At 46.4% G+C, this 14895-nt stretch overlaps 2 protein-coding genes across 7 annotated transcripts in view; one reads left to right on the plus strand and one right to left on the minus strand.

The window, feature by feature from the left end:
• Nucleotides 1-220: 220 nt before the first annotated feature.
• On the minus strand, nucleotides 221-3906 carry LOC141567709 (uncharacterized). The gene is made up of 4 exons (XM_074316019.1): nucleotides 3868-3906; nucleotides 3568-3835; nucleotides 2784-3486; nucleotides 221-1661 (listed from the first exon to the last, which is right to left on the minus strand). Exons 1-4 carry the CDS (start codon nucleotides 3904-3906, stop codon nucleotides 1547-1549), a joined length of 1125 nt encoding a protein of 374 aa, XP_074172120.1. The 3' UTR covers nucleotides 221-1546.
• Nucleotides 2711-14895, plus strand: part of TOX3 (TOX high mobility group box family member 3) — a 101305-nt gene continuing 89120 nt past the window's right edge. Inside the window, exon 1 of one of the 6 annotated variants that reach the window (XM_074314893.1) lies at nucleotides 2711-2792. Coding sequence is in view for 2 of the 6 variants with exons in the window: in XM_074314892.1 (XP_074170993.1) it covers nucleotides 3905-3991 (87 nt within the window). In the remaining 4 variants the exon portion in view is untranslated. Of the gene's footprint in view, nucleotides 2793-3438; nucleotides 3992-4379; nucleotides 4952-14895 lie in introns of those variants that run through there. The other 5 variants (XM_074314895.1, XM_074314892.1, XM_074314891.1 and 2 more) reach the window with 5 other exon arrangements.

Consider the following 14895-nt stretch of genomic DNA (forward strand, 5'->3'; position numbering starts at 1 on the left):
TTTAATGCCTACAAAGAATCTAAAACAGCGAGTGCAACAGGCCCCCTTCACCCCTTCCCCATCCTGGGTTCATCTGTGCATATCGGAATCAGAGGTCCTGGGTTGGCTCTTCTCCAATTTTACCATAACCAGGTCCCCCAGGAAGATATTATCTATTGAAACGTTGTCTCTCCCCTGCCCCTTTCTCTTTTTCCCTCCCTCCCTTCTTTCTGTTCTTCATTCCCATGTTTTCCTTTCTTAAATTAATGGTTGTTTATTGCAAACCACTTCAGTACCAAGCATGGTCCAAAGTTCTTTGGATCCAGCCATGATCCAGCTCAAGCTTTGGAGCAGCATGTCCTACCCCTGCCTTGAGCTTTATTTTACAAATACCAGGGAGGCACAGGGCCCAGCATCCCTGCGTATAAGTGCATTTGTTTATCAGGATTGTTTCTCTGGATAGCAGCAGTCGCTGTGTCATGGCAGGATCTCCTGGTGACTGGATGAGACAGGGCGTGTGTGTGCACATGTGTGCGTGTGTGTGCGCGGATGCTGGCACAAGGCAGTGTCTGGCACAAGGCAGACACCCCCAAAATAGCTGCAGAGTGCATGCAGAGTGACTGTGGGACAAGTCTGCAGCCTTCTCAAATGACCTGCTTCTGTTCTAGTGATTTTTGCATTCTAAGTGCCTTAACATATACGTATATCTTTGGATGAAAGAAGTTTCCTGTCTCTTGTCTCCTTATTGAAGGTCTACTCCTAAATCATCATCATCATCATCATCATCATCACCATCAAATGTTCACTGATGAAAACTGTTTCTTCTTAAAGGCATTTACATCTGAACAGGGAGGGAGGTTTTAAGAGTAAGGCTTTTCCAAAACAATGGCCAGGAGGTGGTACTGGCCCTGACCCAGTATTCCTAACTCCTGGGAGCTTCCTGGAGTCTCCCTTCAGTTTCTGGGCTCCACAGCCCAGCACTCAGTGCAACACAGAAACCTACATGCAATTCCGGATCTTGCAGCTAGTGGGGTTTCCACTGTGAATATTTGTATTCCTGATCCTCGCGGTCTGATTACAACGTCAGGTTTAGTCTCTCCGTAACTTTGATTATCCCTTCCTTCATCCTCTGTAATCAAGCCCAGATCGTTCCAGATGCGTGACAGACCGAGCAGAAGGTGAGGAATGTGAGTGTGCAAGGAAGAACTCCGCTTCCCAGTCCTTGGGGCTCCTCTCTGGAAAAACCGAGTTTCTTTTCTGGTACCTCCGATCTGCAGGCTGCTCCTCTCCTGTGGCCAGATGCCGCACTCTACGCCATTGTTAAATACTAATAGTGAAACTTAAAAGATGTTCTCTTGCGAGACAACAGGTGGCCACTGCAACCTCCAGCTCTGATTGGTGGAAAGGCCACAGGCGCCCAGTGGCCCAGAGAAAGGGCCTCCACTTCTGCGTTTCAAGAACCTGCTCAATGGGGTGTTGTCCTGATAATATCTCAGCTCACTGCCAATTTGTGCAACCCGCTGGGCCATTAGGGAGCACCGCTGGGTTGTCAGCGTTAAATGGAGGCTCAGGAGAGGAGACCAAAGCTTTTTCGGGAGGGGGGTGGATCAGTGTCAACCCAGGGACAATGCGCGTAGTTGTTCCTTTCCTGAATACACACTGCTCTCTCATGCCGTCTCCTGCTACAAGAAAAGCAAATACACAAACTTTCACCTAATTGAAGTTTATTTTTTCCTGCTTGCTTCCAGAAATAATGTTGGGAGAAGGTAAACACACAGGTGTCACCAAGCCCAAGTGCCTACTTTGGAGAACAGAAGAAATGAAAAGAAACCCAGGTGATGCCTGGGTGTGAAAAAGTTCAGGCCCGGGGCTAGCAAAATGTGATCAGGGACAAAAGTGTTAGTGTTCGCTAAATTGTTTTTGAATTTTACCCTTCCAGTTCAAGTAGCTCCTAGATCACCAAATTGGGGAGGGGGCTGTGGCGGGGGACACTTTCCCCTAACTCCTTTTAGTTCTTCTGGCTGGTCGAATAATTCAAACAACATATTGCAGAATAACAGGAGGAAATCAAATTTTAATACATGCACAGGGGGAATTCACACAAGCATGAACATTCCAAAGACAGTGAGGCAAAATGGGGTATACATGTATGTCATTTTGGACTAAGGAGGGGGAGGTAGGCAAACATTTGGTGGATTCCTGCAGGGCCACCCAGAAACAATGGGACATAGGAACAGATTTTTGCTAGGATCTTCCCTGTCTGCCCCACTTAATTCATATGTGCTAAGGTGGTTATGCTAAGGTTCCCTTCCTGAAGCATTTTTTTCTTTTCCCATCCGAATCTCTTTAGGAAGGTGAGGATGAGGAAAAAAAAAACTCTTCCTGAGTTTGTTGGGCTTTAATTGCTTTCAGCTCAAAATAATTTGCACATTCAGGGGAGACTGGCTAAGACCCTAACAGGGCAATCTCAAAGCCTTTTCCTAACGTCCTCGGTTAGTATGGAAGTCCCTTCCTTCGCCAAGGCTGAGGGCCAAACTCTCAAATTAACCCGAGGCAATAAATCCGAGGGGAGGGGGAAGATGTAGCTTAAAGAAACAGAAAGAAATAAAGAGGGGTGGGTGAGTGCAGTGTGAGGAAGTTAATCACCCAGAACCTTTTAGGAAAACGGGGACATTTTCTCTGAGAGCAGTGAATGATCCGCCTAGATCCAGTTACTCAAATGCCTTTCGAATACAAACAAGAGAAAAGAAAATACGAAGGGAAACGACACGAGGCTTAACCCGGGAAGCTTCAAGTCTGCCTACCTGTGAAAGGTCAGGCCCCAAACACCCCTTCTGGAAAACAGTACAGGTGTACATGGGGTCCCGGCTGCCGGGACACACGCGTGCAGGTTGGCTGCTGGGTTAGATGCCTCCAAACGCGGGACATTCGTGGGGTTAGGCGGGGAGTAGGGTAGAGGGAACCGGAGACGGGCACCCACGAGGAAGGCAGTGGGGACGAGGAAAGGAATCCCATGGGAAGGGATGGGATGGGAGCGGACGGCGTGCGGATGCGGGTGGCAGGAGCTGGGGGCCGAGAGAAGCGGTGGTCGCAAAGGCGGAGGGAGGGCCACACGGGGCACGGGGCTGGCAGCGGCCGAGAAAAGGAGGGGAGCGAGGAGCGCTCCGAGGCAGCGGGGACAAAGAGGACCGGAGAGGGAAGGGGGGCGACGTGGGAAGGAGAGGGGCCCGGGAGAGGGGGAGGCCAAGGCGCGGGCGATGGGGAAGGCGCGGGCTGCGGGAGGCGCGGGGTGAGCGGCAAGGGGCCGCGCGGGGCAGGGGCCGGGCGGGGCGGGGCGGGCGCGCCCGGAGGCGGTCCGGGCGGTGGAGCGCACCGGCGGGGCAGGCGGCGCGCCAGCTGCCCGCGGTGGGAGGGGCGGAGCGGCGGCGGCGCGGGGAGGGGACCGGCGGCGGAGGCAGGAGGGGGAGAAAGAGGGGAGGGGCCGGGCCCCTTGTCTCCGCGGCTCCTCTCCTCAGTTCGCCCCGGGAGGAGGAGGAGGAGCGGGGCCAGCCGCCGCCGCCGCCGCCGTCCCAGCCTCGCCCGGCGCACCTGAGCTCTCCACGCCGCCCCGGCTCCCCGCGCCGCGCCCCGCGCCATAGGCGCCCGGCCCGCGCGCAGCGCTGCCTCGGTGCCCCGGCGGGGCGCGTCCCCCGGGCCGCCTCCCGCTCTCCCGCGGCTCGCGTGGCCGCGCCTTTGTGTGCAGCGGCCGCAGCTCCCGGGCTCCTCGGGCTCGGATCGCAGCGCCCCTCCGGCCCGGACTCCCGCGCGCCGCCCCCGGGCAACCCCAGCCAGGCTCCCCCGACGGTGGATCTAGCGGCTGCGAGGAGGCGGGCACCCGCCCCGGCGAGCCCCAGCCTCAGTCTCCGGCCCCGGGCCCGGCTCCGGCATGGATGTGAGGTTCTACCCCGCAGCGGCCGGGGACCCCGCCGGCCTGGACTTCGCGCAGTGCCTGGGGTACTACGGCTACAGCAAGGTGACCGGGCCGGGCTGGGGCCGGGGGGCGGCGGGGCGGGGGCCACCTCCCTATCCCGGGCGCGCCCCGCACTCCAGCTCAGCGCCTCCTGCACTTTTCTTTTCCCTCTTTCCTCCCCTCTCCACTCCTTTCTCCCTTTGCGCCTTCGTTTCGGACCAACTCTAGTCCTCTACTCTTCCTGCCCCCTTCCCACCCCCCTTTTGTCCCTCTGCGGGCGCTCCCCTCTGTGCCTCAGCCCTCCGCCTCTCCCCCCACTATGCCCCCACCCCCACCCCGCCGACTCTCCTTCGCTGCCCCAAAGAAGTGAAGAGCAGCCCGAGACTGAAAGAGGGGACTTGCGTGTGATTCTTTGTTGTTGTTATTAGTAAACACGATCGCAGCCCCTTGGGGGGTGCGCGGGAGTCCCAGCTGTCGTGATCCGGTGACCTCGCCGCCCCACTCGCAAGTCCATCTTACCTCACCCCACTCACCCCATGGATTCGAGAACTGGATCCCCGGCCGCTTAGGGAAGGAAAGGAACGAACTTTTGAGTGTGCCCTGGATGGGGGGGCGGGGAGTGGTGGGACCCCCTCAGGTGGCCTTTGCTGCCCTCTTGCAGGGCGCTTTGGACCGCGGGACGGAGGTACCCACCCGTCCCTGTTAGCACAAGTGGCTTCTTTCATTTTTGGGGGAAAGGGGTAAGTTTTTCCTTCGGGGAAGATCAGGGTTGGAGACCTCCACGCCACGCCCTGGTCACCCCACCTCCTCCACCACTCTCGGCGCGACTTGCAGGACCGAACGTTTCAGGTGGCGGAAGGTGAATCTCAGCAGGGTGGCCGGCGCATCTGGGAGCGGCGAGTCGGTGCGGGAGCCGCAGCCGTTGGGCCAGGGCGGCGCTGACTCGCGTGCACTACCCTTTCCGAAGCCCCCGGGGCCAAGCTTGGGAAGACACATCACCCCGAGGGCCATAGATAAAGAGCGGTGGGCCGGATGGCTTGTGCCTTTCGAATGTGGCTTTTCTTTCTCCTTCCCACCCTCTGCTCCTCCTTCCCCCCCGCTCTTCTTTCAAATCGTAGTTTGTTGATGATTGCTTGGATAGCTGAGGAGGAAATAAGGAGCCTCCTGAAAGAAAGGTGTCTTACAAAATTAATGAATAAATAACAGGAAGAGGAGGAATTGTATGGGGAGTGAGGAGCCCTTTGCTGTGCCCCGTGGCTTATCAGAGGCTCCTGTTCCTGTCTGCCTGTTTTTATACTCCGTTCCCAACTCCAGTGCTAAAGTTTGTGAAAGACCATTAGGGTCTGTCTTCCTCACCCCTGTGTCGTCATCCACCGGCTCGGTGCCGGGCATAGAGGGGCCTCCCCACAAGTGTGTAAGGAAGGGGCCTTATTCAGTGTGTTTTAACCCTTTGGTGGTGGTGGGGGGTGATCATGCTCTCAAAATTCCAGGAGTGATACGTTAAGCACTGAAAGAGAAGGGAGAAAGGGCCCTGTAGCCAGAGTTAACGTTTAGTGTCTGTCCTCTGATTTTGGATTTACTCGGGTTATTAAATGCTTTAAAAAGTCCCCCATGTGTGCTCCGTTAGGGACTCAGGCAGCCTAATTAAGTATGTAGCGTTTCTGAGACTCCATCTAATTGTTCCAGTGGGGTATTATTTATCTCCTTACAACTTAGCCTTGTGGATGCAAGCCTTGCATAACTGGGCAGGCTCTTATTTTTGGAAGCCATTACCTTGCCTAATGTAACTACTTTTTCTGATTTAAGATCAGCGGCACTAGAATGACACCCAAATAGAAACCTTTTGTACTAATCCAGTCACTGCAATGCGTGGCAAATCTCTGTTCACTAGGATCCCAAGGGTACTTCAAGGGACCAGAGGAAATTGTGGGTGTTTTGTGTGTGTCTCTTTTTATTTTTTGAGAAAGGCTATTTGAGTCCATTTAAACTCAGAACATTTATTTCAGGGAGGGTATAGAAAGCTAGAAAACACATTGTTTATTCAACTTCAGTAAGGAAGGAAGTTAGTTAGCTGTCATATCTTCTGAATGCAGCTATTTGCCTGAAATAACTTGATTTCTTAGTAATTCAGCACTCTGGTCGTCATAAGTGCTGTCTGTACCCAACTTATAAAAGTTAGACACAACGCTCAATATTAGTAGAAATCAGATTGCATTAATTTTAAGGGATGTTTGCATTTACTTCCTTGCAAATAAAAAAAAATGATCTTTAAATGGAGCCACAAAACTATATTTTCCTGCTCTTAATTTCAGGAGTGAAAAACTGAATTTTATTCCCCATAATTTTTCTTTATAGGGAGAATGGAGTAGAAGAGGAAGTATTTATGGGTATAAAACGGCAAGTGCTAATTAAAGGCTTATAGCATTTTTTTTTCACAGCTAACTTGTGTGTCTGAAGTGGTGCTATTCAGTATAGGTTTATATTGAAAATGTAAAAAGTAGCATACAAAGACATGCCTTTGTGTTATTTGAAAGTACCTGTGATTGTTAACCTCTTTAAGACTTAACTTGACGATATGTATTATCTTTCTGGATGGGAAATGATGGATTTCATAGACAGTGAGTTTCTGCCCTTTCTTGTTTTAATGACCATCTGGGAAACTTAGAAGAAATACAGAACCCTCCGCTCCAGGTTTAACAAGTGAAAAGTTAGTGCTTATCTTTAAATTTATTTACAAACCGTGAATAATAGGGTTTCATTCATTTCTCTCTTTAACAAATGACCAGAGTCCTTTGTATAAATTATTTGCTTGTGTATTATCTTTACATTCGTGAGTATATGGATCCTTTTTAAATGTCAGTGCTCATGAAAGTGTCTATGGAGAATGGATGAAAGAGTTTTGAGGGTTCAAAAGTCCTTGCAAGTAGGAGAATAACTTCAAATAAAATATAGCCAAGATCATTAAAATCAGTTAATAATTCATGAACCAGCCACTGATGTATAAACTTAAAGTCATCTCTGTTTTCCAAGGGCTAATTTCCATTTTATTTTCCAATGGAAAATCTGCTGTTTGAACAGTTCTTTTTCTGATGTGGATAACAAATTAAACTAACATATTCTCATTTTAAATATTTTTTTACAAAAAGGCTTGTGTCACTCTAGTGAATTAATTGGTGACATTACCCATATATCTGGAATTTTTCTTTTCCTGGGTTCAATTTGTCTTTTCACCAGTAAAAAGATAATATGCAGCGTATTAATAGGCATGTAGTCAGAAGTCTGCCCATCCTAAGATAAACTATTGTATTTAATGTGGGTGTAAGGTGAAATTACACAGTGGGTTAATAATGAACTTGGACTAAACACTAGTTACTGGCCTTTTCTGCATACTCTCATGTTTTTCCTCCTTTTTCAAAATATGGCTACAGACTTCTTACTCTATGTAGAATAGTCCTGTGTTGTTTTTACCCATTAGTCCCAAACCTTGCTTTCTAGTTATTATGTATTATTGATCACTCTGCTTAATTAAGACTTTCTGATGTGAGTTCTTTCAGTCCACCTCATTGAGCCTCTATCTTGGCCAGCTTGAAGGGTAAGAGAACCTGAAGGGTCATTTGTCATTTGTCTCTCTTCTTGGAGACTGTGGTTGAGAAGGGGATTTGATTGAAACTCTTTTTAGGTTGATACCTTGCAAACTTGACACATGATAACTAATGATTTCATTTCTAGGGTCTGGAGTATGGGGGTGTTGAATTTTGAGGGCAGACTGAGAGATTTCAATAGTTTCCCATGTCAGGTCTTTAAAGAAGACGTTGAAGCCATATTGTGAAAGAGAAATGAGATTTTTCTAAGGACTTTAGACCAGGGGTCATACACTCAAAAGTCTGTAGGGACAGCTAGTTAACCTACATGCAGAGAGGGTGTGTGGTCTAGTGGGTAGCGTGCCTGGTTTACAGTGAGGGGTCTTGTCCAGCAGTAGTTTGTGGTTGCTGTGCCAACATTTGGGCCCACATTTTGCAATTATTTATTCAAGAGAATGATAATCTGGATTTTTAGGTGAAATAATCTGAGTTTTAAATGTTCGCAGCAAATTAACATGTAATTGAAATCATTACGTAGGCCCCTCAAAACATGCTTGTATACTGCATGTTTGCCACTTTTGTCTGAGACAAACTCATATGCAGGCGAGGATTCAAAATCATTTTTTTAAAATGTCTAGGATACAATGGTGTGATTCTTTTTTAAAAAAATTTTATTGGGGAATAAAATTTTATTGGGGAATAGTGTATTTCCCCAGGGCCCATCGGCTCCAAGTCATTGTCCTTCAATCTAGTTGTGGAGGGCGCAGCTCAGCTCCAAGTCCAGTTGCCGTTTTCAATCTTTAGTTGCAGGGAGTGCAGCCCACCATCCCATGCGGGAATTGAACCGGCAACCTTGTTGTTGAGAGCTCGAGCTTGAACCAACTGAGCCATCCGGCCGCCCCTCTGGCAGCTCAGAGGCAACTTGTTGTCTTCAACCTAGTTGTGGAGGGTGCAGCTCACTGGCCCATGTGGGAATCTAACTGGCAACCCTGTTGTTCAGATCTCATGCTCTAACCAACTGAGCCATCCGGCCGCCCCTCAAAATCATTTTTTAATAAGTCATTAATGGTTTATATTCAACTATACACACAGTCCCACTGCCATGTGCAACTGTGTGGACAGTTGAGTGAGTGGAGGAAGTAGCATTTGACCACTTTCAATGTAGTTCTAATATGATAATTTGGATTCCATCATGGGTTAATTTTATGGTCTCAATGTCACAGTTCAAGGTCAGGAGTTGGCAGACTGCAGCCCATGGGTCATGTCAAGCCTGCTTCTAGTTCTTACATGGTCTGTGAGTTAAGAATGGTTTTTACAGTTTTTCAAATGGTTGAAATAAGTCAAAAGAAGAATAATATTGCATGACTGAAGATTATGTGAAACTCACATTTGTGTCCATAAAATAAAGTCTATTGGAACATGGCCCCACTCATTTGTTTATGTGTTTCTGTGGTTGCTTTCATGCCACTGTGACAGAGTTGAGTAGTTGTGGCAGACTGAATGGCCTGCAAAGCCTTAAAACATTTACTATTTGCCCCTTTACAGGAAAAGTTGGCTGACTCCTGTTCTAGATAATCAGACCACCTGATGACCTGCCTTTGTTGTAAGCTCCGGCGGTAGAAAGAAAATCTAGTTAACAAGATAGAATAACGGGAGAGATTACTGTTTCAGAGTGTTTTGCAAAGATGCTTCTAGAACAGGGGGTTCTCAGCTCTGGCTACTCTTTAGCCCTGGCTGTGTGGGAGGAAGCTTGTTAAGGATACTCGTGAGCTGCCTTTCCCCAGACCACTTTCGTCAGATTCTTTGGGATGGGACCCGGGCAGCAGTGTTTTTAGAAGCTCCCCAGGTGATGTCACTGTGCAGCCATCATTCGAAAGCTTGTTTGAGGCTGAGGGTCCTGCTTTGGAGTGAGCAACCTCAAGGGGCTGGAGAAGCAGGGAAAGAAGTGTGTGATGCTGTAACCAAGACTTGTGGCAGAAAGGTTGGTTCCAGCTTAGCACGTAGGGCCTTTGGAGGACTTTGGCAGGTTCTAAGGAAGCAGTGTTGAGTGGGGGCTCCCCTCGACATCGTATCTGACATTCAACATGCATCCACACCCTGCATTTAACATCACGATATGATCCATCTCTGAGTTGATGTTGATTAGTTGACTTCTGTTTGCATTTTATAGAAATGTAATTAAACATCTGTTGATTTTCATTTTGTAGTGTGTGTGTTGTGTGGCCAGCTAATTTTTTTCTCACATTTTAAACATTTTTGTAGGCCCTTGAGAAGGTTGTATTTCTAAGGCTCTGGTGTTTAATGACATGGATGAAAGAGTCCTGCTGCCGTTAACTGGAGGTCTATATTCCAGACCCGTGGAATATTTATGAAAATCTTGTGCGCAGTGGAGACTAGCATACCATTAGCCAAAGAAAGTTAATTCTAGTTATTGTGGATGAAGCCAATGCATGTCTGTGGCTACAACACTCAAAGTATGTGTAGGTATTTCAAGAACTGGTCTACGTGAGGTCACAAACTCTCAGGGGGATGCTGAAGCCACCTGAGGACTTAATTGTCACAATATTTTTAAAAATTCAATTCGTCATCTGTATCTAAACATTTTTGCATATAAATCTGGGTTTCCAGCTTTTCTTTAGAAATAAGCATGTATTTGGCAGTACTGGATCTGTCCCCCACATTGGCAACCTCTGCTGGTTGCCCTTCAGATGGCCGTGTACTCCACACTCCACCGTGGTCGTCTTCATTCCCTGATTCTCCTGTTGAGCCCTCTGTATTCCTCTTAGGTCCCTGGATGCTCCAAGTTTGAAAACATTGATTAAGAAGAGATGAAATTAAACGAGCAACAGATGCTCAAACCTAGTGAAAATAAGTCACGGTTATTGGAGAAATATAGACCAAGTGTTCCTCGTGGTATGTAAGTTAGTGGATGAAATGGAAAAACAAAGTCATTTGTGATCGTATTAAAGAGCTGTGTTTCTCAGACTTGAGCACGCACACGGACCACCTGGAGCGCTTTCTGTGGCAGCGTTGTTACCCCCAGAGGAGACTGCATCGCAGGTCAGGGGGCGCTCCCAGGTGGTGCTGATAATATGCTGTGAGCAGCACGTCACAGAGGGCTGTCAGTGGTAAGGACAAGAGTTTCTTCTTTGTAAGTTTATCAGTTAGAATGATTTGGGCTGCAGGTAACAGACTGCCCAACAAACAGTGGCATAAACTGGAAGAACATTTGTTTACTGACAAGCCTTTCGGGAGGCAGTCTCAGGATAGTTTGGATGATTCACTTTTGTCTTCAAGGACCCTCTGTGCTTTTCTTTTTATTCTGCCATTCTTGGCATGTCAGCAGTCTCTCAGTCACAGGTGGCTACTGTAGATCTAGGCGTCACATCCTCCCATGATGACGTGTAAAACGGGAAGCAAGGGAGTGGTGGGGATGGGAATGACAGCAAAAGAGCACTTTCTTCTCTGTGCCTCTTTATCAAGAAAGAAAAGCTTCCTTGGAAACATTTCCACTAGACTTTATCTTATTGATCAGAAATGAATCACATGTTCACCCTCGGATAATCACTGACAAAGAAGGAGGAGATTGCTGTCATCTACTTAGACCAACCTTCTGTCATCTGCTGGGGCTGGGCATAATGTCACAAGAGCATAACTGACGCATGTTATGTTCTGGTAGCAAGGCAGAAGACTGTTGGAAAGAAAACCAACAGTGTGTACTACTGAGCACATTTGAAGATTTTTGTTGTTGTTGTTTTTTAAGGAGAGCACAGCTCAGAGTGGTCCATGCGGGGATCGAACCGACAACCTTGGTGTTATCAGCACCACGCTCTAACCAACTGAGCCAACCAGCCACCCCATATTTTAAGAATTTTGAGTGGGCCAGTAGTTTGGCTGGGGCTGTACTTTGTGAAGTTGGCTCTGACCTTTTGATGGGAATAGTGTAGGTCCCAAAAGGAGGTCGGGGACCAAGAAGGATGCCATTACCCAGTCGAACTGAAGGTGTGAGAATGACTTTGAACCAAGGGGACGTGAATGTGAACGTGAAAGAGGAAGGCTCAGAACAGAGCATCTCTGTCGCGTAGGGAGGGAGAAAGTGGAGGCAGAGATGACTCGGTTGAACGTGGGCGCTGGATGAATGGTAGGATCTTGAACAAAATCAGAGATGTCAGAGGAGAAGCAGGTTTTGAAGAAAAGATACGCTGATTTTGACTATTTTGGTGGAATAGGTCCACAGAGACATCAAGTAGGCACGTGCACCAGTGGCCGTGAACTCGAGAGAGCTCAGGGCTGAAGGACCAAAGTCAGAGTCTTCCTGTTTGTATGCAGTAAAGTAGTGAACATGGACGTGACTCCTCCAAGAGTGAGCAGGCAGAAGTTGCAAGGGATACACACTCTTAGTCTTGAGGTTTGGTTGGTGTTTGCTAGTTAGGAAACAATACGTAGAACTCAGAAATTTGGAAATCCTACTATACCATTCATTATAAGGGTGTATGTGTGTGTGTGTGTGTGTGTGTGTGGGGGGGTGTGATATATACTTTTGTCTTAATAGTTTTTTGGAAAGACATTCTTGAATGGTTGTTATTAAATAGGAATGATGCAAAATTGGCAATAATGTAATTTAAAACCGTGTCAGCCACTTATGAATTAAAACATTTCATGCTTTTTGTTTGTGTAAGAGGTGCAGTTTCAAATTGGATTTTGTGACCTGTTAGTGATGTCATAAGTGTCTTGGAGAATCTGGTTTGAGTGTGGTTAATAAAGGACAGGATTTTTGTTAAGTATGTTTATAAGTTTAATATGCTTTGAAGGTGGATCCAACTATTTTTTTTTAAAAAAAAAGCCAAAACAAAAAAATCTGTCTGCATGAGCTTCTGACAGGTTTTATCTCCTTCCTTTGTAGTAGATCATTTTATTTTCTTTGTTTCCTAGGTTTGTACCCTTAATCCCTTCCTCAGGAGACCATGTTTTCTTAAATATATTCTATGTTTGTGTAAAACGCACCAGCCCTTGGAAAATGCCCCTTATATGCCTAATATTCTGTCGTTAATCTTAATTTAATTTTACTTTGTTTATAAAAGAATAATTTGAATGTCTTTGATAATCCATAAATTAAACAGATTAACCAATGCCAGGAAGTATTTGGATTTCATTCTAAATACATATTTGAATGATATAGACTCATTCTTTTGGAGGAGATAGAATTCAATATGGCCTTTTCTACACTGACTAAATTGTCTATATAAAATTATATTAATTTTGGTGATGGGAGCAAGTTTTTTAATATTTTAAATTGAGGCAGTGGAAGTAACTGTACCATATTGTGAGATTTTCCAGCAATTTCTGTAGCTAATTGTAATGAGCAAACGATTTTGATGTACTGTAGAATAATCAAAGTTTTATGCTTTTTTTTGGAAAAATCTACATATAGGAAGTAGAAGTCCCAAATGCTAACCTGATTAGAAAACTCTTATGACGTATATATGATTGGTTGGAAGTTGATTTTCTTGTTAAAAGCATGAGTGAAGTCTAGAAATATTGAGCCCTTAAAAAGCATGCTCAGGAGGTCCGTTTTGCTGCTCCTTTATGCCTGTATCTTTAACGAGAAGCTCAGCTCTTATCATTTGGCTTATTTAAAAAATTCTAATAAAAATGTTCAATGGAGAAGTGGTTAAAACTGCTGTTATTAATGAAAATCCTTTTCACTGCAAGTCGTAAAACGTCTTCAAACTGAGTTAAATATAAAAAGAGATTGTGACTTATGTTTCAGACATACCCTGTTTGCCCCGAAAATAAGACCTAACCGGACAATGAGCTCTAATGCATCTTTTGGAGCAAAAATTAATGTAAGACCCAGATATTATATTATATTATATTATATTATATTATATTATATTATATTATACTATATTATATAAGACCGGTTCTTATATTATAGTAAAATTAGACCGGGTCTGATATTAATTTTTGCTCCAAAAGACGCATGAGAGCTGATTGTCCGGCTAGGTCTTATTTTCAGGGAAACATGGTAGCTGGATCCAGAGTTTCGGGGTTATCAAGACTTTCTTGCATTAGCTCTGCTTTCCTCTGGCGGCTTTTCTTTATCAGTCAGATGCGACTCAGGTGGCAGGAAGATGTCCAGTAGCAGCTCCAAGTCACAGCCCCACAGCTCAGCCTCCCCAAAAGGGAGAGATTTGCTTTGCCACTTGTTCTAGTACCTTCTCTGGATCTAGTCCCATTGGACAAACTCAGATCCCATGCCCAGGCCTGAAGTCACATAGCCCTGTCGGGAGTCAGAGTGGGGACTGTCATCCTCATCCAAACCACCTGGGCTGATTGGTGGCTCCTCAGAGGAAGAGTGCAAAGCTGATGTCACGGTGAGGGAAAGTGGGAAGGGGGAGGGGAAGAAGTCCATTTAAACGGCTAAATGAAGTGAAGCTTGGCGATTTTGCAGATTTCTGAGGATCTGAGTTGTCTGTGCTACTGCCTGGTGGGAAGCAGAAGTAGCCTGTGCTTATTTAATGCAGATATCCTAATCATTACTTATTACTTATTAGGAATGTACTTTTTGTTAGGGGCTGGCATGACATGTGGTCTGACTTACGGGACCTCTAGTTTGGTAGGGGAGCAGATGGGCATAGGTGAGTGTTCCTGAAGTGTGTGCACGTGTGTGCATGTATATGCATGTGTGCATGTGTGTGTCGTGTGTGTAAGAGAGATGTTGCTGGGCTGAAGCTAGCGACCGCTGTAGGTGAAAGTGCTCCAGGAACAGATTGGTTGAGGGAGAAGTTCCCTGAGGGATGGTGTGATCGGGTAAAAGAACTCTCAGAAGGAGTTCGAATGGGATTTTAGAGAAGAGAGAAAGGGAGAGGGAATTCCAGGCAGGGGTTCTGCATGAGCATGACACCCTAGCAAAGTTCCCGTTAGACACCTATGCAGGATGGTCCCAATGGGACAATGTGTCGAGATGAGTTTTCCTCTGCATAGAAGTTTTATCTGGTGGGAGATGTGGTTGGTTGAGACCCAATTGTGAAGGCACTACAACATCTGGTGAAAGATCTGAAGTTTTATTTAGTAGGTACTAGTAAAGTGTGTGTATGTATGTGTGTGTACATACATTTGTGTGTGCATGTGTATATGTGTGTCCCTACAGGTATGTGTGTGTGCAAGTTTGTGTGGGTGTGTGTGGATGACAGTTTGAATGTCGGGGCTGCTAATGAGAAGATATTATCAAGACAGTACTTGAGAATGTTTGAGGGAAGAGTAGAGACACAAGAAGAGAGTGATGGAATGATTGATAGGCTGGTCAGTGGGTGTTGAAATGATGGCTGTAGATAATGGGGAGTTGGACTTGAAGTGAAATCTTGCTAACCCTTTTGTTGAGCT

The sequence above is a fragment of the Rhinolophus sinicus genome, linkage group LG11 (genome assembly GCF_036562045.2).
Source record: "Rhinolophus sinicus isolate RSC01 linkage group LG11, ASM3656204v1, whole genome shotgun sequence".
Taxonomy (NCBI): Eukaryota; Metazoa; Chordata; class Mammalia; order Chiroptera; family Rhinolophidae; genus Rhinolophus; species Rhinolophus sinicus.

What these genes read in the sequence shown, in the direction of transcription:
- LOC141567709 (XM_074316019.1), bottom strand. Translation starts at nt 3,906, where the DNA reads ATGCCGGAGCCGGGCCCGGGGCCGGAGACTGAGGCTGGG. An exon ending in GGCCGGAGACTGAGGCTGGG is followed by an intron (nt 3,836 to 3,867) that starts GCTCGCCGGGGC and finishes GCCTCCTCGCAG; the next exon opens with CCGCTAGATCCACCGTCGGG. An exon ending in GGGCGGCGTGGAGAGCTCAG is followed by an intron (nt 3,487 to 3,567) that starts GTGCGCCGGGCG and finishes CGAACTGAGGAG; the next exon opens with AGGAGCCGCGGAGACAAGGG.